Below are 25914 nucleotides of genomic sequence, written 5' to 3' on the forward strand. Positions count from 1 at the left end.
AGGAGGAGCCAAGAAAAGAGGGAGGGAGGTGAATGTGAGTGGAGTGTGAGAGGATGAAATGGATGGGAGTGGACTTATGCCTTTGACTACCTCCCTTGTAAGGGGGGAAAACCCATTGGTATATGTATGTACTTATGAAATTACATTGCAGGATTCTGTAGCCTACAGGTATTTTCATTTTTTTAGATTTTAATTATTCTTGCAGTTAAATAAGCATTTTTTTGTATGAGGCAATATATAAATAAAACTATATCACATTAATTAAAACCTATATAAAAAAGAATATCAAATTGAAATAAAATATATACTATAAATGAGTAGACAAATAAATCACATGTATGCAAAACAAAACTTTGGTTGCTTGAGCTAGTTTGCCAAATTGATTTTACAGTATACACAGCACCCTATTGGCTGCTGGATGAAATGCAAAAAATCAGAGCACACTGTTCAGTATCCTGGGTGCTGATTGGCTCACCGACCACAGCATCAATGTACTGATTATCGCAGGATTCAGTACCCCACCTTGTTTAGTTCACGTCTACTTGTGATTGTTGCACAGTCTTGCTCTGTGCTGTTTTTGTGCATTTTGTGTAAAATTGTGGATTTGTTTCAAGCCCTACAATGATGGGTAAACATTCTGCATCTTATACGGGTTCTGGCACTGAACCTAAGCACCTGAGGAAGATGCTTACTATTGTAGAGAAGGTGAAACTCCTCTATGTGTTAATGGTAGAGGCTTTGCAGCTGTGGGCTGCCATTAAGAGTTGAATGAACCTACAGTGAATTATATTAAAAAGGATGAAAAGAATATAAGAGTGTCAGCAGCAGTGTCCTTTAATCTCTTCCATTTGATGATGCCTACGTAGGCATCATGAGGCATGGGTGGGTATGTGAGGATGCTGGGGTTGGCGTCCGGATTATATTTATTTTGTAGTTGTAGCGGAGTAACTCCAAAATTCTGTGAACTGGCTTGATCTCATTTTCTGTGTTTATTATCAGAGTGAAAGAGAACAAGTAAATCAGTAGAGACTTTATATTATATAATGCAAGTATTGTGATGCATCATCAAATCATCGTACATCAGGCATCCAGTGCTGCATGCAAGAATTTGATTCTTACTGAAGAGGTTAATCAGACAGCAAAAAGGGTGGTAACCTCCAGCAATAAGGCCATTGTAAGGATGGAGTCTGCAACGGCCATTTGGATCAGTGACTACAGGAAGAATATCCCATTAGATACCAATATTATCCATGAGAAGGTAAGGCAGCTTTATGCCAAGTTTGCTAAAGACACTGACAACAACAACAACGACATTGAAACAGGACCATCAACCGCATTTCCCATCTCTCACCAAACAAACCCAATTAAATGCCAGCAGGGGCTGGCTTGACAAACTTCAGGAATAATTCAAGCTAAAGAGCATGGCCCTGCATGGGGAAGCTGCATCTGCTGATAAAGCCACTGCCAAGGAATACATGAACAAAACATTCAGGACAATCACTGAAGAAGGGGGATATAGGCCTGAACAAGTTCTTAACATGGATGAGACAGGCTTATTTTGGAAACGAATGCTGTCTCCCACTTTCATCATTACAAAGGATGCCAGAGCACCTGGATTTAAGGCCCACAAAGACTGCATCACTTTAGTAATGTGTGGGAATGCTTCAGGCTTTATAACCATATCTTATTTAATCCAAAATCCCAAGAGCCCTCAAAAAGAAAAATAAGAACCTGTTGCCAGTGTACTGGATGCACAACCTCAAGTCCTGGATTACAAAAATCTTCATATCAGATGGGTTTCACCATTGCTTCACTCCCAGGGTCAAGCTTTATCTCAATTTAAAGTACTGTTGTTCATGGATAATGCAGGTCATGCACTCAACCTGTCATATGATGGCATACAAATAGAGTTCTTCCCACCAAATACCACATTGCTGATACAGCCCATGAAGCAAGACATTATTCATGCATTTAAGGCACTGTATATGTGAAAGACCCTACAGCACCTGGTCAAGACTATGGCCTCAAACGAGAACTTCTTGCTGAAGGTGTACTGGCATTAGTACACCATTGCTGTGTGTCTGCAAAACATTCAGATGGCTATAAAGGAGATGAATAAAGAAACTTTGAATGCCTGCTGGAAAAAATTGTGGCCTGAAGTGGTCCACGATTAAAAGAGATTCTGTACTGACAAAATCTACCATTCTGCAGTAGAGACAGCAGTGAAGCTGGCAAAATTACTACAAAGATATGGCTTCAATAATATGACTCCCAATGACATTCATGAGCTGCTTGAGGCCCACTCAGACTTGTTAATGGACGAAGACCTGGCAGAGATAACAAAGTCACCAAATGAGGTAGAAGAAGAGGAACATGAGGGGTCCAGAGGATGAAGAAGAAGAAGGCCTAGTTTCAAAATGTGTTTAAGACTGTAGGAACAGTTTATAAAAATGTAAGAAAGGTTTATAAGAGCGTGGAAGGGGTTTTTAGCCTCTTCCATACAATGACGCTTATGTAGGCATTATGAAGCACAAGTGGGTATATGAGGATGCCAGTGTTGGTGTGTTGATTATATTCATTTTGTGGTTGTAGCTGAGTGACCCCCAAATTCTGTAAACTTGCTTGATCACGTTTTCTGTGTTTATTATTACTCAGTGAAAGAGAATGAGTAATTCAGCAGTGAATTTATACTTTATAATCCAAGTACTGTGATGCATCAATCATCATACCTCATGTATCCAATGCTGCAGACGAGAATTTGACTCATATTGAAGATGTTAAAGGCATAAAATATATACATACATACATATACCAAGGCTTTTCCCCCTTACAAGGGAGGTAGCCAAAAAGGAAAAGGCATAAAATCATTCCCACCCATTCCATCCCTCAATACACTCCACACCCCTCCACCCTCCCTCTTATCTTAGCACCTCCTGGATGACGGATCATCCCTGCACCTTGTCCACTGCCCTGGGTCAGAAGCAGTGTCCCAAGACACAGCACATCCACAGCAAGGCTGCTTCATTAAATTGGTGACCCCCCCCCTCTCCGTCCCCCCATGCGTAAAGGACAAGACAGGGAGAAATCCCTTCGGGCTGCGTCAAATTTTGCTCACACATACTACCTCCCCCCCTCCCCCCGCCCCATTCCACCTCATGCATCACATCATCATCCATATACAACCATTCTCCATTTACCCCTGTCTTCTGTCCTCTCCCGTCCTTCCTCAACAGACATTCCCTTCTTCCCCAAAGCCCCCTTCACCTCATCCTAGGACGTCCCTTCATGTTCACTCCCTCCACATCGGCCTTCCATACCTCTTTTACTAGTCTTTCTTCACTCATTCTTTCATGTGTCCAAACCATCCTAATACTCTTTCATCAACCCTATCTCCAAACTCCTTTTCCACCCCTGTTCTCCTCCTCACCTCCTCATTTCTCACTCTATCCATCCTAGTAACCCCCATCATACTTCTCAGACATCTCATCTCAAACTCCTTCTCTCTTCCTCTCTTATGTTCCATGTTTCTGCCCCATACAGTGCTGTTGGCACAATCACTCCTTCATATAGTCTCCTCTTAGCATCCATTCCCAAATGTCTATTCCTCATTACACTTTTTAATAAAATATATGACAACAATAAAAATATATGGTTTCTACTTTGTGGATTTGCACCTACTGCAGGGGGTTCTGAAACGTAACCTCCATGATAATCGAGGGATGACTGTATAAAATAAAAATTATATTTACTTTTAGCTGTAGGTGAAGAATATAACAAATACTGAGTTAAGTGTAATACTCTTCTATAATACATGTATGAATACCAACATACAATAAACCCTCAACTTATCAAACCTTGTTATACCAATTTTTGGATATAATGAACGCCATTTTCCATCTGAACTCCCCAATGATATAGCAAGCTTAATTCATTATATAAGAAAGAAGTTCACAATGAATGACGCTATCATTGTTATTAGTGATACCATTTTATGTACCAAACTTCAATCTCATAAACCTACCCAAATATTTTTTATATGTGCAGAAAGCTCAATACAATTAAACCTTTAGATATATCAAACTTTTGACTATAACGATCAAACCTTTCCCCAATTAGTTTGATATATCGAGGGTTTAGTATATTTCATAATTACCATTTCAAATTTCTCTCATAATCTACTTACAAAAATTCATGTGTGTCTGAATGAATGAAACCTTTAAAAAATTACACTACAAATATCAACTCTCTCCAGTTTCCCTCAACTGAATGAGATTTCCTAGCAGCAGCTGGAATAAACAATTAAATGTGTAAAACACACCAAAACAGGTTGAATAACAAGTTTAAAATATCTATTTCTTTTGCTGTAGAGATGGATTCCTTCAGCATGCACATACATTTTTTCAGGCTCCCACTAAACAATTTTACTTACCTTTTGGGATACCCAGTATTGGAGTATTCACTGCATGGTAACATGCAACCAATGCTTTTGGGACTGTTTTGGAGCACCCCAACAGACTGGAGCTACACCACATTGTAAATGTTTGTAACAATCTACCTGTTCATGTTGCAAATTCAAATACAAATGACACTTAAAAAAATACCAAAATAAATATATGGAGTCCAACCCCAATCTAACTTATTTCTCAGCATCGTGATCTTATACACTTAAATTAAGTCTGTGGTTCTTAACTGTTTCCACTATCTACACCCTCTTTCAATTTGCAAGCAGCCCCATAAGGACCTAGGTCTGTTACTTTTTGCATCTCCTTTGTATTATTTGTATCATTTGTTATATTAGAGTAAAGTCTCTACTCAGAGGAATGATGCTACTTTTGTACTATAGTAAGTCCTCGTTATACGGTACACATGCGTTTCCTGAAAACCTTACCGCAAATTGAAATTACCGTATACTGAACCCATTATAACATGTAATAATAGGATATGGCAGACATACCTTCTCCCTGCTCTTTCCTCTTCAAAATATCTAGCGGATACCATATCTGTGAATTTTTCTTACTGTAAATAGAATTGAGGGTAGTAATTACCAAATACCTTAACTGAATTTACCGGATAAAGAATTACCGTATAAGGAGGACTCACTGTATAACTGTCCCTCTTAAAAGTTCCCTCGAAATTATCCTGTACCAACACAGAATAGAACTGGCCACAGGCTCAAACTGCTGATACATCCACCACACAAAAAACATAGAATACTTACTTCACATTAAAATATCCTACACTTACAATCCCTAAACAACATATGTACATCTTCCCTGAGTGACTTATGGTCCTGCCTGGAGGCTGTTGCCAGTTAACTGAAGGCCACAGGTCTTACAAAGGATTACAAGAGAGACTAGAGGCAATGGATTGATTGTTTCAACTTTATCAAAAATATGTCACAAGTGGTACTTACTGCAGAAACACGACGTTTTCTTTGGCGGGGACGTAACACTGGTGAACCTGTATCAATGTTACTGGACTTCTGACTAGGACTTGTAACATCAGCATCTGGAGAGGGCCACTGGCAACCATTGGCCACAACATCGCCTTCTGTCTTCTGTTTTTTCAACTTGCACTGACTCATAATGTGTTCATATATAGACTGTGCATCCTGTATTAGAGAGTAAGGTGTGTTTGTATCCTGTTTTAAATAGGATATTACTGTTTTAATACAATCGACTGCAGTTGTGTATTTGATTTGGGCCATTTCTCCTTCCAATTTGGTTGATAATAACTGGTCTCCAATTTGGGATGATTTTGATTCACTCTCTTCACTTGCTTTAACAAACGGTTTCTCTTTAACATCAGTTTTATTACAATCATTTCCTTTAACTCCAAAGTCTAAAGTTCCTCCTTTGTGAAGCCCATTTTGCCGGCGAAAGAGCCGCCACCAACCTTTAGATGAGGTAAATCCTTCCATACTCCCTGTTGTTGCCTTATACAAGTGCTTAGCTCTTGCTAATACATGAGAATATTTCAGAGGCTTTTTCACTTCTCTAACCTCTTGTAACCACTGAAGCATAACTTTATCTAAATCCGAAAATTTTGATGATTTGTCAGTTTTTATCTGTGTTGTGGCATCATCTGCACCCCACTTAGATATAACAGGATTAATAGTATCTTTCTTTTTATATATTTTACAAATTGTTAAAACTCCCACATTGTATTCCGAGGCCAATTCTTTCAAACTTGCACCTTCATCAAGTTTTTTAATTATTTGCAGCTTTTGGCTCAAAGTAAGAACTTTCTTTTTCCTTTTAGGGGCAAAGCTGTTATCTGCAAGCAGTGTGGATAATGGAGCACATCTTATTCCACCATTTGTGACTACATTTTCCTTGCTAGTGCTGCTTGAAGGGTTGCTGTCCTTAAGACTTGAATTGGGGGAGCTTTCTTTCTGCAATGGAAAGATACAAATACAATTTAGAGAAAGAACAATCAAGTTATCAATTTATCTAAAAGGCTAACAGTTCAAAAACTAAAGTTACAGTGTTATTCATAGCCATTACCTTCTAAAATGAAATGAAGAGGATTTGTTACATATTACCCCTATAAGTTTTCACATTGTAAGTGATGATACAAATGCTGATATCCTTAATAAGACAAAGTCTGAGGGTTCTTAAGATAGAGATCTCAAATATCATCTGTAAATACTTCTTCTTCTTCTTTATGGATGGGGGGACGGAGAGGGGGGGTAGCCGATTTAATGAAGCGGCCTTGCTGTGGATGTGCTGTGTCTTGCGACACTGCTTCTGACCCAGGGCAATGGACAAGGTGCAGGGATGACCCGTCATCCAGGAGGTGCTGAGATGAGAGGGAGGGTGGAGGGGTGTGGAGAGTATTCAGGGATGGAATGGGTGGGAATGATTTTATGCCTTTTCCTTGTTGGCTACCTCCCTTGTAAGGGGGAAATAGCCTTGGTATATGTATGTATGTAAAGACTTCTCTGATTTTAAATAAATTAAGGGACCAACAATACTTGCAAGTGGTGGTCCTGCAAGATAAGACAGTGAAATAATCATCTCCCTGTTGCCCATCTTCAAAATCCATAAATACACGATCACCCCCACCTATGAGTAAGTATCCAGATTAGGCCCAAGATCTCCTTCTATCAACTTTGAATCTATTTCCTTCACCTTTTCACACAAGGAGGGCTGAGATATCCTATATCCTACTATTATATACCAGTGACACACACAGTCCACGAAGGGGATAGATTGCAGTGACAGAAGAGATCTCTTGATTAAGGATGGGAAGGCTTAAAGAGGTCATGGTGACAAATTAAGAAAGACCACATGTCAAAAGGATGTGAAAAAATACAGTTTTCCAAATAGATGCATAAATATTTGGAACTGCTTAGATGGTGATACATCCCAAGCTCAAAATATACCCGAGTTCAGATCTAAATATGATAATTGGAAATCAAAGACATAGATTAAGTTGGAACTGTACATAAATTTGAGACTAGGTTTGACAAAACTGGAGAGTAGGCGATAGGACCAAACAAACATTGCTCCTTTCCTGCACACTACAATTAGGTAAATACACTAATACAACATAGATGACCCTCCAATGTTTCTTCTCAGAGAGGTCTATGGGAGAACCTAAGGACTGTTGCCAGCCACTATGGAGCAGTGGATTTCCAGGCAATCAAACTCAAAGGCTATATTCATAACTATTTCAAATAAAGTAATAACTGTATCCATTCTCTTTCCTTATGTTGTGCTCTTCCAAAACACATTAATTCAAGTATATACTATTTTCATTGTACTTGATGTCCAACTTAACCCCTTCACTATTGTTGAGGTGAATAAAGATGAATAGAATAACCTGGTGGAAGCCAGAATAATAGAAAAAGTGTCATCAAGTACAGAAGGGACTTAACAAGACAGGCATAAACCCCTTCACTTCTGCAAGGATGCCATAAGGATAGTTGGATTAAAAAATAATAATAAATAAATAAACAATAACATGTGTATATATAAATATATATATATATTTACATATATATATATATATATATATATATATATATATATATATATATATATATATATATATATATATATATATATATATGTTAAAGTTTCTGTCAGTCATAACTGATGGTGGAATGTACATCTCAGGTTTCCTTCATTTGGGCAGCATCAATTATGATTTATGAGACCAGCTGTGGAATGACAGCCTTTGTTTTAAATGTCACACTTTATATAAACATGGGTCTGTTGACACTGATTCACTTTTTCCTATGTTGTCTTTTTGGGCCATAAGGGCCTTCTCCCCCTTATAAAAGTGTGACCAAGTCAAAACACACACCTAACCTCACCTTAACACACCTGTATAGTCTTCTCTGTGTGATCTATGGGGGAAACCATTTATTTTTTTACCATATTCCTTGTGGCTAGATATCTTGTACAAGAGAGATCTAGGTCTACAAAAGTATTGACTGACTAGACCATTAGGAGGTGCTCCATATTTTCCTTTTTAAATGTTAGTACAATGCAAGTAATCATTTAATTGGATTATTTTTTGCATCCAAAATTTTTATGCAGTGATATGAACAGCAAATGCATGAGTAGGTGAGTGAGGTTGGAAAAAATGGGCATGAATAGATGATAAACAGTTTAGCATATACAGATGTTATTTCTGCTTGCAGAGGCAGAGGAGGGCTTGCTATGGATGATGCTTGAATTTGGTATAGTTTGTTGGAGAAGAAAAAGTTAATGCATCAAATAGTAATGTCATGGCAGTACTCTAGAATAGAGGGCACATGGGTGATCTAAAGTTGTATGGGAAGAAAATTAGATACCTGGGAAGTAATATACAGTAAACCCTCAATATATCAAACCTCACCAGTGATTTTTGTATATAACAAATGCCATTTGCCATCTGAACTACCCATTGATATAATGAATTTAGTTTATTACATTAGATGGAAGTTCGCAAAGAATGATGCAGTAAAATATAATGAATTCCATATTCCTTCCAAACTACCTGCTGCTATTGGTGACAGCATCTGATTAATTTTGTGTACCAAACTTACATTTCATAAACTGACCCAGAGGGATGGATATTAGAGGATCTGGTATACAGCAATATACTGTCTTTCAGTTTGTTGATAGAGATGTGAGTGATATGATTATGGATATACTTCTAGAGGCTGGTGTCCTGGTGTTCTGGTCCTGGTGTGACAGCGTCTGTATTGTGGGACCCCCCCCCCCCCAACCCCAAGAGTTAGGGGCCAAACAGCCACAGTACATCCCTGCCACCAGCTCTTACACAGGTGGCACTGATCCATGTGTTGTATAGAATGGGGTGAAGTGTTACATCCTGGACAGTTTTCTGCAATGCTGTTATCCAGCCTCTTCTGATAACTTAAGAGGGCTGGATGGTGGCCGCATCGCAGTCTGGCCAGGTGTACTCTGTCTTCTTGGGGGAGAGAGGATTCAGAGGGATGGATATCAGGGGGTCTGGTATGCAGCAATATGTTCTTTCTGTTTACTAATACAGCAGTAATATGATTATGGATATGCCTCTGGGGCTGGTGTCTAGTGGTTGTGGAGAAAAAGAGGATATTAATGGGTGAAATAGGTATTTAAGTGTTGTTTTGATATTTTTTGGCTTGTGTGGGTGTTCTACCATGTAGTGTAGTGGATGGGCTGTGTTTGTGAAGGCTGCAGCAAGTGTTTGTGTGTCTCTCATATCAAGGTGATCCTTGAATTAAGGACTTTTGTTTCATGATGTAAGTGGTTTGTGTAAGTGCTGCATTTGTACAGCATGTAATTATCTTTAGAGCTTTGTTCTGTATGGTCTATAGGGTGTTGTGGTGTGTCTTAGTGAGATTAGGGGCTCATGCAGGGCTTGCATAATTTATCAATGAGTGTACATATTGTTTGTATACTGCAGTGGTAGTTTTTTTTTTTTTTTTTGTCTGAATGTTGTCCCTGCAACTGATTTAAGCATGTTAAGTCAAGGAGTTTGTGACAGATTTTGGGAGGGTATGCGATAGGAGAAAGTTAAAAGTAAATGTGGGTAAAAGTAAGGTGATGAGATGTACAAGGGTGAAGCTAGCAGTGAGTTGGAAGTTAGTCTCAAAGAAGAGAGGCTGGAGGAAGTGGATAGCTTTAGGCATTTGGGGTCACATGTGGTAGGAAAAGGAGTAGTGGAGGTGGAAATAAATTGTAAACTGAGGGAAGTAAATGCCTTCAGAAATTAAAAATTGTCATGAGACATAGATATGAAGAGAAGACTATAAGAAGGGGTGATTGTGCCAACACCACTGTATGGGCCAGAGACATGGAATTTAAGAGGCAGAAAGAAGTTTAAATGTGTTTGAGATGAAATGTCTGAGAAGTATGGTAGGAGTTACAAGGTTGGATAGAGTGAGAAATGAGGAAGTGAGGAGGAGAGCTGGGGTGGAAAAGATGGCAGATAGGGCTGATGAAAGAGTACTGGGATGGTTAGGACACATGAAAAGAATCAGTGAAGAAAGATTAGTAAAAGAGGTGTGGATGGCAGAGGTGGAGGGAGTGAACTTGAGGGGACGATCAGAGCCCTTACATGCCTAAGTGCCACTCTACGGCAAAGTGCCGCCCCCTGGCAATGTTCTCAGTGATGCCCCCTCCCTTACCCCATATTAGCTTGCAAAATAATTAAACAGATTTTAAAAATTGTATTTGATGTCCCTATTGCAGAAAGGATAAGAGAAAAATATTTCGTATTCTGTTGATTCTAATGCAAATTTCGTATATTATGGTAAAATGTTCAGGGCTCCTTTGACCTTTTTTTATTATAATTATTTCATCAGCCTTGTAGGTGGCATGTTCAGACTAGAATTGCCGCCCCAGGGCATATGCCAAAATCCCCCCCTCCCCCCCGTGAGGACCCTGGGGATGATTAAGGATGAGATGAATGGATGGATAGGGTAAAGAGGGCACTGAGCAAGAAAGGGGGAAGTTAGGAGATAGGGGTGAGTGTAGAAAGGTTGTGTATAGATGATACTGTGATGCAAGGAAAGGAGGACATGGGGGGAGGGAGTGGTTAATAAGAATGATGGTTTGATGCAGCCCAAAGAGATTTCTTCATGTCTTCTCTTTTTTCTACATGAGGAGACGTAGAAGGGGGTTGCCGATTAAGAGAAGCAGCATTGCTATGGGTTGTGTCTTGCTGCATTGCTTTTGACCTAGGACAGTGGGCAGGATACAAGGATGACCCATCATCCATGAGGAGCTTAGAGGATACGGAGGAAAGAGTGGGGGATGGGAGTGGAATGAGTAGAAGTGGGTACTTGGCTTTTGACTTGGCTACCTCCCTTGCAAGGGGGAAAAAGCCTTGATAAGTCTAGATGTGCATTTTGTCTTTATGTTTGTGATGTTTGAATGGCAAAGATGTATCATATGTTATGCCAAGAATCTTGGGTGTGTGTATTTACCTAGTTGTATCTTACAGGAAGGGGAACTATGCTCGTGGTGTCCCGTCTTTGTATCTCGCAGTGTCTAGTTTGCTCTTAAATTCGTACACAGTTTTTGCACATGCTATTGTTTTATCCAGTTTGTTTCAGATATCCACCACTCTGTGTGGAAAACTGTTCTTTTCAGGTCTCTTCTATAACTATCCTTTTTGAGTTTCTTTTCATGTCCCTTTGTATTTCTCTAATCCCAATTTAATAAGTCCTCTCTATCAAGGACTTCTGTGCCTTTTATGATTCTGTAGATGGTCAGCAGGTTGCCTCTTTCTCTTCTTTGTTCCAAAGTTGGTAATTTCAATTTAGCCAATCTCTCATCATATGCCAGGTTTGAAAGTGTTGGTGCCATTTTCATGGCTACTCTCTGGATTATCTAAATTTTCTTTATATTCTTTTTGGTACTGGTACTGTATATGTGTATGTGTGTGTTATGAGGGTGTTGTTGATAAAGAGACATGGTATGTATTTGTGTTCTACTGTCCAGTTGGTAAGAAGTGTGGCTGTGGATTTGGTTGGGGCAATTTTTAGTCTATTTGTAGTGAACAAGGTATTGAGTGTGTCGAAGTATGGCTGCAGTATTTCTGCAGCTTTACCTGTGCTACAGTGTGTGCATGTAATTGTTATGTCATCCACATAAGAAGAAATTTGTATTTCTGGAGTATGGGGTGTAGGTATATTGTGCATGTATAGATCAAACAGTGTGGGGGATAGGAATGAACCCTGAGGTACTCTATTCCTAAAGTTTCTGGTGTGCAATGATTGGCCATTATATGACACAGGCATTTCTGCCTGCCAAACAATTGGCCAGCCATCTTTTGGTATTATTGTGTATGTCTGCATTGTACATTTTGTTTGTGAGATTGTGTCTTCCTGCATTGCTTGTGACCCAGGGCAATCAGCGAGATGCAGGGATGACCCGTCATCTAGGAGGAGCCAAGATGAGAGGGAGGGAGGGGTGGTTAATGGGAGTGGAATGGGTGGGGATGAAATGAATGGGAGTGGAATTATGCCTTTGACTTTGGCTACCTCCCTTGTACGGAGGAAAAAGCCCTTGCTATATGTATGCATATATATGTCAGGAAATGGTATCAAAAGGTTTATTTATGCCTAATGCTATAAGAAGTGATCTGTGTAGAGGCTTATCTGAATTGATGCCACCAAAAACTTTTTGTGTAAGATCAATCAGAAGAGTGTAGTGGTCTAAAACTGTTGTGATTTGGCAAGGGGATTTGTGGTGTGATGAGCATGAAGCATTCTCTGACTTTGGAGGGGCAGTAGAGAAATGTGATTGGGCAGTGAGGTGCTGGAAATGTGGAGTCTTTGTTAGGTTTGGGAACTGATGATTTTTCCATGCTTCCAGATGTCAGATACGGTGTTGCATGAATAGCTGTAGTTTGCAATGTTAATTAGTGCATGTATTTTGTGTGGTCTAAGGTGTTTTAAGTATATGTTACTTATGTTGTCTGGACCACAAGAGGATGAGTGCTTAAGGTTATGGATCACATGCTTTGGCTGTTTATGAAGGATGCATAGTCGGAGTCTGTGGGGAAGTCTCTCTTACGTTAGATGATGTGTCAGTCATCAGAGTGAGGAATGAGATGACTTGCCTGTTCAAAGTGATTTATAAGAGTATTTGCTTGTTGTCTATTTGAGGGTAGGGTGACTATTGTTGTGGTGATTGCTGTGTGAGAGCATGGTGTGTTACTGCTGGATAGTATGATGCTAATGAGTGTCATTATATGGTGAACTCTCCCCTCATACATGAGAAAACATTTAAAGAGCAGACAAAACATCTCTTCAGATTATGTCATTTCTTCATCCAATTACAACTCCTTCCCATTTAATCCTATCTTTTTCACTCTTCCTTGCTCAACAAATATTCCTCTTGCATCCAATGCCCCTTCACCCCATCCAACCACCTCATTCTTGGTCTTTCTTAAGTTCACTCCATCCACATACCTGTGAGTGGTATGGAGAAATAAAAAGATGTTAATGGAAGCAAGGAAATGATTGTATGAAGCAATACTTGTGCTGACTTGAATATGGGAGTGAGGCTTGGCTGATGAATACAAAAGAGAAAAGTCTGGTGGAGGCAAAGGAAATCAGATATCCCAGTTACAAAACATGGAAAAGGAACCAGAGGCTTTGTGAATCAACTTGGGTATAAATAGAATTAGGAGAAAGAATAGAATAAGGCAACCTGAGGTTGTTTGTTAATGACAAGAGATTGGATAGGAATATTTTCAATGAATTCATAAAATGGCAAGGACATGTGAAAGAGCAAGGGGTAGACCATAGAAAAGGTGGAAGGATGGGGGTGTATGAAGCCAAAAGAGCAGGTGGCCAGGATGTGGAACAAGTAAAAACAAGCATCAATAATGCATTGAGCTGGACAAGAGTGCATAGACTATGGTGACCAGGATGAACTAGCAGTATTACTGGACAAGATATGTAGTACAATTTTCACATCCATGAGCAAGGAGGAGTGTAAGGGATATGTGAGATGAGCATGAGAGGTGAGGTTGTTTCCCAGACTTGTCTACCTAACTCTGTAGAAAATAGTGTACAAGTTGGAGAGGGAAAGGGAGTGATGGAAGGGAGGGGGGAGCTGAGAGAGAGAAAAGAGAGAGAAAAGAGAGACATATATATAGAGAGAGAAGATGGAGGACAGAGAAAAGACAGGGGAGAGAGAGAAAAGAGAGGACAGAGAGAGAAAGAGAGCTAGAGAGAAAAGAGAAGAGAGAGAGAGAGAGAGAGAGAGAGAGAACATGCATGCAGGGGTGAGGGAAAGATAGAAACCCAATCTCTAAGATATGCTTGATAAGGCAACACAGTTCTGCACATTGCTTTACTAACCAATTCTGATACTTCACTTTCCTCACTTTACATCTAACTTCATCCTCCAAGTTATTCTTTCAATTTCCTATCTGCATGTTCACATACAGCTTATAATTCTATACACTGCACTTATTATACACTGTAACTGAGCGTACCATTTCTTTTCATTTCTGTAAAATCCTTTTCTCTACTCCCCTTCTGCATTTCAGTAACTCAGATATGCTTCACTATTACTTTACAGAGGAAATAAGAAAAAATCCATTTTTGGGTCATGTCAATTCCTCATCCTTTCATGACCGCTCTCCACTCACACCTACCTCTTGCCCTCTCCATTCCTTGCTCAACAGACATTCCTTTTGCACCCAGTGCCACTTTTACCCCATCTACCTCATTTTCCCTCTTCTCCAGTTCATTTCATCCATTTCTGCCTTCTACACTTTCTTTGTATTTTTTATTCATTCTCTCCATGTGCCCAAACCATTCCAGTATTCTTTGGTCAACCTTATCTACCAGCTCTCTTTCCAACCCCCGCACCTCTTCATTTATCACTCAACCCATCTTTGCAACACCCACCCTTCTTGAACATTTAATCTTAAACAGATCTAGGGTCTTCTTTTCTGCCTCCTTTAAATTCCTATTCTACCAATGACATATCTGTCACAGAAAAAATACCTATGACATTCACATAAAGACATCACCTGATGACAAACCTCTGCACTTTAACCATGAATATGCTTTTGATAAAGTACCTCATAGTTGCCTTATGAGGAAACTGAGCACATTGGAGGACTAAGTGGTAAACTACGCAAATGGACAAAAGATTTTTTGTAAGGAAGATACATGGAGACAGTAGTAAAGGATAAGATGTCAGGATGGAGAGCAGTGACCAACAGAGTTCCACAAGGTTCAGTGCTATAGTCTACGTTGATCCGAGGAGTCTGATCAGGGTGTGGCATATGCTGTGATTTACTATTAGCCATTCTGCCAAAATAAACTTTAGTACATGCTTCTCTTTTATTTCCCATCTGTGTGTTATTTCATTATTATTCTTTTTAGGTATATAGTATAGGAAGCTGCATAATGCAATGTGTATAACTTTTTAGGATTACAACAATGATTTGAATAAATTCTATGACACATGGCAGCACTTTTTCTTGTCTATGTTAATGATATTTAGTGTATTTAGGGATGAAATGGGTGGGAGTGTTTTTATGCCTTTCCCTTTGTGGCTACCTCCCTTGGAAGGGGGAAAAAGCCTTGGTATATGTATGTATGTATGTATGTTAATGATATGATGAAAGGTACAACCTATACCAACATGTTTGTAGATGATGCAAAAACCATGAATGGAGTGAAAAACAAGAAGGGTTGTAGATTGTTGTAAAGAGATGTATACACCATATTTGTATGGAGCCAAGAATGGAGAACGAATTTCAATACCAAAAATTGCAAAGTGGATTTCTGCTGGGGTTACATTTATGACTTCGAGTACTTATGATTAAACTTTGTAGCAAACCCCCATCCTCCAACCCACTCAAACCCCAACCCCAAGCAGAATCCCTGATGATACAAGTCTCCACACCAAATCTATGTTCAAGACAAAATCCAAATATTATTTGCAATGGTGTGTGATTTCAGAACCCATGTTTTTGTTTCAGTATACAGCATTACATTTAAAAATCTCCAGTGGCATTATCCAACAACGACTCATCCACCCCTTCTTATAAGGGAATCACACAAATCCTACTAAACCTGTTCTCCTTCTTTATCTTTTTTATTCAAATCCTCACCTCTATCCTGCTCCCATGTCTTCGTTCTATTATTCTGGATTCACCAATCCCACCCCTTGTTTCTGTGCCTTGATACAAAGTTCAATTCATGTTTGTCATCTCCTTAGTTGCTTATTTTCTCTTATGACCAAGGTCTACTCATATTTCAACAACTCTACTTTCTCACTTACCTCAGTCAAAACCTTCTGGACTTTCCTCCTTTTCCCCTTCATAGTTTCTTTTTTTCTCTTTACACTCTCTTCGAAACCCTCAAAATCTGCTCTGAGGTTATATAAACCTGAACAATAATTCTTGGCTGCCATCTTGTGTCTAGTGAACCATGCTTGAACAGGGGGTGCGGATGCACAAAGTGTGCAGTATACTTGTATATATACGCCCCTATCACCTCAGAGTACAGTCCTGTAGGGGCATACATATACACCTTACACACTTTGTGGGATCATGGGAACATGTGCTTATATGAAATGAAAAATGAATCAAATGAATGTCATGATGAGAGCCTTAGATTACTTATATACAAATGGCAAAGATTCATAGCAGCAAAAGAAATGCCAACAGTTGAAGTATGAGGTTACAGACTGAGACAGGTGTAAGGAAATAGATCAAGCAACATGTGGTAGCCATTGTAATGCAATGAGAAACAGATAAACATTCATAATGAAACTGCTTAGATAACCTTCCACAGGTCATCCTACAAGAAGCAAGACATTGTGGAAAAAAGGAAATGAATTCAAGGGAAGACCAAGGATGAGGTGGATGGAGGTGAAAAGGGGTATTGAATGCAAGAGGAATGTGTCAATGTCTGTCAAACAGGGAAAGGAGAGGGCAAGATGTAGGTGTTAGTGGAGAATGGCTTTAAATGAGGAACTGACATGGCTTGTCTGCTCTATAAATTCTCAAGTGAATGAAGAAGGGTTGTCATGTAATGAAGCAGTAGGGGTAAAATAGCTTTAGTTGTTGGGCCCTGCTGTAGAGGTGCTGTATCTTGCTGCATTGTCTCATATCCAAGCAGTGGGCAGGGGACAGGGATGACCCTTCATCCTCAAGGAGCTAGGATGAAAGGAACCATAAATGGGTATTTGACTTGGCCACCCCCTTTATAAGAGAAAGAGCTTTTTAGTATACATATATATGTACTACAGTAAGGCTGACAGAGAAAGAAAATCTTGTAGGAATGATATAACAGAGGTTAGTCTTGTCACATGGAGGAGGTTGGGGAGGTCTTTGCTCAGCAGTGGGATTTCAAACGGCTGATGACCTGACCAAAGTACAAGGAACTGAGAACAAAGGCATTACTAAAAGAATATTCTTCATATATATATATATATATATATATATATATATATATATATATATATATATATATATATATATATATATATATATATATATATATATATATATACACACACATATATATATACCAAAAAACCACAAGGAAAATAACAGAAATGAGACCAAGTGCTTTCATCTATTCAGACATTTTCAAGGTACAAGCATAGAAGAGAAACAAGAATATATACCCAAAGGGTACATCTCTCACTGTGACCCATGGACTCAGATTCATGAGAATTTGGGCTCCAATTTTCTTAATAATAGAATTATCCAATTTGTACAGTCCATGACTTAAATCTAAATTGTTAACAAATGTATCCTTGATCAGACTGGATTCTATATTTCTATTCAAATATGAATTACTCTTAACAATTACTTTAGCTTCCTCCTAATTAATGAAATGGATGAAATCCCTAAAGTGTACAAATATCGCTTTGAACATTTGTCCACTTCTGATGCTATACTTATGTTGTTTTAATCTAATATTTAATTCCTTTCCAGTCTGACAAATATAGCATTTGTTGCAATCTTTACATGGAATTTTATATACACAACCTTCCTTATTTTCAGGTGAATTCTTAATTAAAAGACTTTTGACTGTGTTGGAGTTTCTAAAATAACTTTATGTTGAAATTCTTAAGAATATGATGTACCTTGATGAAATAATCATGGTAAGGCAGTACAAGAAGATTCTTAGAATTAAATGTGTCTAGCTTTATCCTCAAAATAAGACTTCCTAGCCATTTTTTGAGAATTGTCAATAAAGTACTTGGGATACTTTAATTTTGAAGCTATGTCACCTATTCTTAAATATTCACCATCCAAAAACTCTGGACTACAGATATAAGTTCTAAGGTACATTGATAATAACACAGAAATGAAAGGTCTTTCAAATTTGATGTTTATAGAGAACCCACCAATGTTTTCTCATATGTTCATTTTTACTCTTATCATTGCAGGATAAAGGCATCTGAGTTCCATGTAAAGACTGCAACAAATGCTATATTCAGGGGTGATAATGCCTATTTGCAAAAAAAGAGGAAAATTGGCTGGGGGTCAATGGGGCTGCCGAGGCCCCCGGAAGCTCCTGGATTTTAGCATTTTCCAAGCATTTTTGAAGCCATTCTGAAGTAGATATGAACTACTTTTGAAACACCATGATCACAATAAATCCTATCCCCTGTGAATACTACAGCATGTCCACTTTATCTTAAAGTAGGTTAAGTTTGGTTAGGTTAGATTTGGTTGGGTTAGGTTAGGTTAGGTTAGATTTGGATTGGTTACATTAGGTTAGTTTAGTTTAGGAGGTTAGGTTAGGTTTGGTTAGGTTAGGTTAGTTTAGATATTTGAAAACAACCAATGCAAGTTATATTCAACATCCATCATCTCCAGGGTCTCTTCACATACTGCCATGTAATGCCCAACTTCGCTAGGGAGTCGTCTAGTGCGTAAGTAATTGCACTTCACAAACTAGTGTGCATTAAATTAAAAAAAATTCAACTTCCTTTCATTTCTCAATAAAATAAATGTCATATTCATATTCAGCACTAAAATCTGTATTACTGGCGAAAATTTGGTGAAAAAATTCTGCATGCCGTAAATTGTAAAGATCCAAACACGGAACCATCTACACGCGGTCCCACTCCAGTCACGAACAGTCAATAAGACCCTATACCCCCCAAAACTTTCTCCTTGAATTTATGTTGATCTCAAAAACGGTCTTCATAGCCAAAAATCCGCGGAAAATCACGGATCCATGGAAGATTATCACCCCTGTATATTGGTCAGACTGGAAAAGAATTAAATGTTAGATTAAAACAACATAAGTATAGCATCAGAAGTGGACAAATGTCCAGCACGATATTTATTCATTTTAGGGATTTCAGCCACTGCATTAATTGGGAGGAAGCTAAAGTAATTGCTGAGAGTATTTGAATAGAAATGTCATAGAATCCAGTCTGATCAAGGATACATTTGTTAACAATTTAAGTCATGGATTGTACAAATTGGATAGTTTTAATATTAAGAAAATTGTAGCCCAAACTCTCATGAATCTGAGTCCATAGGTCATGGTGAGAGATCTATGCTCATACCTTGAAAATGTCTGAATAGACGAAAGCGCTTGGTCTCATTTCTGTCATTATTCGGCATAATTAGAATCACGCGTTCAAGTGATTTATTCTGCATGTATATATATATATATATATATATATATATATATATATATATATATATATATATATAAGGTAATGCCTTGTTTTTTTTTTTGTTTTTTTTTTTCACCAAGGAATCTGAGGGGCTTGTTTATGGCATTATTATGACTGAACCTTCATACTAATAACCTGAAATTTTCATCTCTCTTTGCAGATGTAGACTGTGTAAGTCTAATGAAGTAACTCCTGTCATAGATGTGCACCAGGATCAGAGATGCATTATTGAATTCCTCCATGAAGTAGAACCAATTTACATTCACCAGTGCTTGGTGAACATTTATGGAGCCAAGGCAGATGATGTCAGCACAATTAGGATATGGGTTCATTGATTCCAAAGTGATGACAGAGATGTGGCAAAAGTGTATTGAGAAGGGGGTGATTTCATGGAGAAATAAATTCTGGAGAAAAAATGTCTGCTTGTTTTAATGGTGCAAATCCTATATTTGTATTTTTACACCTTTTTGAGTTATGTGGAAAAAATAGGAGGCATTAGTTTTAGAACTATGCTAGTGTGTGTATATATATATATATATATATATATATATAACACATATGTATTGCTCACAGTAAGCAGAGCCACTACTTTGACTAACTACAGTACAAATGTATCTATAATCCCATTCCCTCTTACAAGGGAGTGGGTGGTCAGGTCAAAGTGTACATCCACTCTACACCAATCCCACATCTATCAAGAAACCATCTATTGTCCCTCCCATCTTAGCTCATTAATGATAAAGGGTCATCCTTGTCCCCACCAACTACTCAGGTCAGAGGCAAAACAGCAAGGAATAGCACCTCCACAAGTGTGGCATCTGATAATTCATGCTGCATGATTAATCAATTGGGAAAAATATCAAGTAATTAATCATACAATATCAACCAAAGAAATGCCTCAATGCCCTTTTGCAGGAAACCTGAAGATCCAAGACAACCCCCAGACTGACCCCTATGTTACCCAAGAAAGAAATTTTGTATGACTGTCTTTCCTGCACTGGGCAGTAGGGGTAGGGTCAACTTGGCCCACCACTAACTCAGCCCATTGTAATTACCAACTTGGTTAACAAACTCAGCCCAGAGTAATAGAACAATTTTTTTGTGCAATTTTTTTCTGAGAAAAAAGTTGCAACCTGTACATAGCCTCAGGGACAGAACCGACAGAATTCTTTTTTAGTCCTACTCTCATCTTCACTTTCCCAACATCAGTGCAAACAACAGAAGGGCCTGAGTAAAAGCAGCAACGACTGCAATAGCACTGTAGGAGAGAGGCCAAACGCAGAGTATGGGATCCAATGTATTTAACATTTCTGAAGAAGCCCTGCTGGGCGAAACGTTAAATACATTGGATCCCATACTCTGCGTTTGGCCTCTCTCCAACTTTTCAGAGGGCATGACAGCTGAACAGCAGTGTATTTCTGATCAACCTTAAATGTAATGTCTGTATTTTGCCTTGCCAAAATCTTCAGTTGGTACATCATCTTAAAACACTTAGTGATGTCTTTCTCCAACAACCACATCTAACCTGAAGAAATTTGGGATGTGTTGCTCCAATACCTTAAAACTTAAGTTTTTTGGGTCTTCTGGCTACAGTTTTTGCCATCTCCCACTGCCCTGTCAAGTTAGGGTATAGGGAGCTGGTAAAGTAACCAAGGTATTACTTGAAACATTGTTGATAATTACCTTATCTACAAGCTCCGGTATAAATTGAAAAACATCTTCTGCAGCTTTTTCCCTTACTTCAGTAGATATCCCACTTGCAGTTGCAGTATCAGCTATTGGGGGATGACAGTGCTGTATACGTCCACTTGTGAAATTATTTCCTACTTGTTTAACTGTTGCCTTGCACTCTAATGTCTTATTACACATGGTACACCGCCATTGTGTTGTGGTGGCAGTCAACCGTTTAACAGTATACGAGTAACCAACTGAGTCCACAAGTTTCGTTTTTCCTCTTTTTGATGATTCTGTAATCAATTCATAGGTTAATGGGGTTTCAAAATCAGGATGGGATTGAGGTGTCGGATCAGCTAAATCTGACTCCTCTAGTTCTTGTGGTTCACTTAATGAAATGTGGCTCACATCGCTATACCAGTCACCACCATTAATGTCCATTCTTTCTTCATGCTGGTCTTCATTCTGCAGGTATTGTTAAAGGAAATTAATTAATTACCTACACATAGCTTTCCTTCAATCAAAAAATAACAAAATAGATTACCAAGTTAGTAACAGAGGTTTTAGTTCATATTCTACATGTATTGTTAATATATTTTGTATAATATATTCATCACAGAACCTGAGTATTTCATATAATATCCCCCCAAAAATTTTAATTTACAAGAAAAAAGTTTCATGCTCTGAACTAATTTTTGCATATCCATTTCTATCTAATGTAATGAGTGTAATAAAGTGGTAGGGGGAAACCAGCTTTGGCCCCCAGGCCCTGGTGTGTTGTTGTTATGACATCCTTTGTTACTTCTGACCCAAGCAGTGGGTGGGGGACAGGGATGACCCTTCATTCACAAGGAACTACAATAAAAGTGACAACATATGGACGGTGGATGGGTGTGGGATGGGGCCATGCCTTGTTTGGCCACCCCCATATACTGGGGTATATGCATTTTTTATTTACTACAGTAAGATAGGCCATTATTATTACTCTAAGGTCATACTATGTTAAAAATAATTAAAGATAAATTAAGTGGTTTCCTGTGAACTCAGACTGTTTTGGTCAAGCCCATTGTTAATCTTGAGGCCATATTTTCTACTGACTGTAGTGATTCCTTACTGGTGTTCTTGATTATGGGAAACCATGATGTGGACACACTCTTTAGCATAGTATATTGCCAAATATTTTTGGGTAATTTCTAAAACGGATAACTAACCCAATCAATGTTAAATAAGATGTGTTCACTCTAAAAAATATACAGCTGTAGAGCATAGCTAAGATGTCTCATCCCATATGTTATATCTATAAAATATGAATGGGAAAAAGCAGAGGGAGAGGAAAGTTAAGGATGAAGATGAGGATGAGGAATGAAAGCAGCAGATCCTACTTACTATAGGAACAGCATCCTTCTCGCCCTCCATTATGTGATTAGTCATCACACCATGACTGTTGCCTCATATTTCTGAAATATAGATTTAAATTGGAAATGACACTCACCGGTTACCAGTAAATAAAATATTTTGCTCTTAATAGAAGTATTAACCACTTAATGAACATGGAAATGCAATTCCTAATCTATATACCCCTCAAGAGAGTCCTTAACATTATTTACACAAGCACAATCAACTGGAAAAATGAAAATATAATAACAATAATAATAATAATAATAATGTTCACACATCAAAAACAATCTACCACCTGTACTTCATAATACACCCACACAAACATACATTCACACTTAGATCACAAAACAACCTCTTCAAGACCTACAACAAAAATCCCTATTCCAGGAGTGGGGAGCGTCTTGTCTGTGGTAGCATATGCTCAGCCCTGTCATTGCAATGGTTACCATAACACACGCATAATATATTATGGTCTGGTCTTTTTTCCTGCCAAATTGTAGCTGTGCCAAATTACAGTTAATATACGAGTATAATGAAAAAAAAAGACACTTCCAAAATCTGAACCAGTACCCTCCACTTTCCATAATAGGTTCCCATGACACCAGGTTATTTCAAATATAGTTATATACTACAAACAATTTCAGTCAATAATAGACTGCATATGTGATAGTGGTCTCACAAGTTTAGATATTTTTACTAAAAAATTAAGTGTCCAATGTTTTGATATGCAAATAATGACTGTCATTATGATTGCCTACATCAATTTGGGTATCTATTTTTAGAAGTGTACACCTATGCGATATAGCAATGGAAAATTTATTATTGATTTTGTAAATTTTAATTCAATGTAATAGGTTTTTCTTGGCAGAAATCAATAACAAAAAAATCTTGCTAAAAGCAAATACATTACTGAACAGAGCTGCGACAATAGGTTCGTAATGCCATGTTGTCGTTTGTCCAGTCCTGTCGATGTCAGTTTGACAACGGTGTTAAATTTGTGTAGTAGGTGTTCTCCCACTTTGAGTGATGTCACCAAGCTACATATTGTTAAAACCATGCTGCTGGGCTGAGGTTCATGGTCTTCTTCAACCTATGAAACTCCTCTACACTGCAGTCCAATCAGATGCCAAAACCAGCTGTCAACATACTTGATGACGATGACAACCCTGATGACCTCTAGAATTACAGGTACTGTATTACTAAATGCAGGTTAGGTAGGTATGGTTAGGTTTGATGAAATTATCATACTTTAATTTCTTCCACCTCTACACTTATCAAAAAAAAAAAAAAAAAAAAAAAAAATCTCAAGCAGTCATCGTGGCTCTATTCATTAGTGCATCGCTTTAAGCAGCTTTTTTTGTTATTAATTTCCAGCAAGAAAAATGTATATTATGTTGATTTATAATTTACAAAATTAATATTCAATTTTCTATTGCTACATTGTGTATGTGTGCACTTCTAAAAATTTACCATAATTTGCTGTACAGGACTGTTGCCCAAGAGTAACAAGTTATTATATATATAATTATATTATATGCTAGCACCTTAATTTTTATCAGTATTAAGCCAATTACTGATTTCAGACTTCATCCACAACCACAGCCATCCCAACACACCAAAGAAAACTTCACTTGCACTTCTCACCATACATAAAGTGGTGGGTCCCCAGACAGGCATTCGTATTACATCTAAACTACAACACAGTACACTACCAATTCCCTTTCAACAGGCATATGTACCGACATTGCTGAACTTCAAGTGTTGATCAATTTATATAGTAAAACCTCTCTTGCAAACCTCCTTAAAATAAAGAAATCTGTGACTTAGTACCTTACAGTACAACAAACAAGCTCCGATTCCATGGAAACATATTTTAAATTAATGTTGTTCCCAACATCCAGGACAAACACAGGAGATTCACTCAAACTTTTGACAACCGTACGAGGGAACCGAACGTTGGCTTACACAAACACAAGTAAAAGTTGTCATCACGTATACCAAAGAATATTAGTGCTATGTATACGCCCACTGAACTGTAATAATGTTACAGGACACGATTATCATACCAAAACTAGCGAGGTATCATTTGCCCTCTGACGCTCCTTCGTGTTTACATACAGCCTAACCAAGACCCACGAACATAAACAGAAACATATTGTGTTCTCTGTACGGATAATAATTGAATATGATTACCAAATTGTAAGTTATGTACAGTCATCACTGCTTGAATCTTAATCTTACAATGTAAACCTGTTATGTTTATCAAATCAGCTTACATATATTTTTTTATTTCAAACTATGTATCTTGGCATCATGTAGTATTATGTACGAGTAGAACCGACTTTACATAGTTGCAATAGGTCAACTTTTATAAAATTGAAGCACGATTTTTTTAATGCAAGGTTCTTCATGTGGTTTATATCTCCCTTACAAAAGTTTTCTATAACTATGAAAATATACAAGAAATGTTGAGAACCATAATAAATAATATTCATCACCGCGGTGCCCGAGGTCCCACTGCAAGTTGTATAAGTTTGAAGTGTACGAAAACAGAAAGGTTAAATAAAATATTTTGTATCAATACATTTTTCCCGTAATAACAGTAACATGGGTATTTGCAGATATATGTATATATATATATGTATATATATATGTATATATATACATATATATAAATATACATATATATATATATATATATATATATACATATATATATACACACTAAAGGCTTTTCCCCCTTATATGGGAGGTAGCCAAAAAACAAAGGCATAGAAACCATTCCCACCCATTCCATCCCCTACATACTCTACTCCCCTCTACCCTCTTCCCTCCCTCTTACATTGGCACCTCCTGGATGACGGGTCATCCCTGCATCTTGTCCACTGCCCTGGGCCAGAAGCAGTGTCGAAAGACAGCACATTCACAGCAAGGCCGTTTCACACACACACACACACTTCAACGAATGGACGGCTTAGAAGACGTTCTGAAGAAAAGTGAAGTCTGTGGATCCCAACGCAAAGAGAAGTGCCTAGTGTTTTTGCAGGGTGGGGGGGGAAATTGCTCGTGGAGTAGTGGGAACGTAGGGAAAGAGGAAAAGGGGAGGGATTACTGAGGGAAATGGAAGGAAATGAGGAGGGAGTAGACTTTGCCCAGCCAGACAAGCGAAAGGTAAACAAAAGACTGAGTGAGGATGACATGTCTAATAAAA

The 25914-nt window shown here is 38.2% G+C and overlaps 1 protein-coding gene across 12 annotated transcripts in view; it reads right to left on the reverse strand.

Annotated features, from left to right (window-relative positions):
- The window catches only part of LOC143029228 (uncharacterized), a 40489-nt gene extending 15619 nt beyond the window's left edge, over positions 1 to 24870 (reverse strand). Inside the window, exons 1-5 of one of the 12 annotated variants that reach the window (XM_076191837.1) lie at positions 24770 to 24870; positions 22692 to 22762; positions 21714 to 21770; positions 21315 to 21598; positions 5414 to 6394 (exon numbers count right to left, since the gene is read on the reverse strand). In XM_076191837.1, the coding sequence (XP_076047952.1) occupies positions 5414 to 6394; positions 21315 to 21500 (1167 nt within the window). In that variant the 5' untranslated portion in view covers positions 21501 to 21598; positions 21714 to 21770; positions 22692 to 22762; positions 24770 to 24870. Of the gene's footprint in view, positions 1 to 5413; positions 6395 to 16259; positions 16489 to 21314; positions 21771 to 22691; positions 22763 to 23070; positions 23588 to 23608; positions 23880 to 24533; positions 24702 to 24769 lie in introns of those variants that run through there. The other 11 variants (XM_076191838.1, XM_076191832.1, XM_076191839.1 and 8 more) reach the window with 11 other exon arrangements.
- Positions 24871 to 25914: the final 1044 nt, after the last annotated feature.

The sequence above is a fragment of the Oratosquilla oratoria genome, chromosome 10, assembly GCF_046742065.1.
Source record: "Oratosquilla oratoria isolate Oo_2021 chromosome 10, ASM4674206v1, whole genome shotgun sequence".
Lineage (NCBI taxonomy): Eukaryota > Metazoa > Arthropoda > Malacostraca > Stomatopoda > Squillidae > Oratosquilla > Oratosquilla oratoria.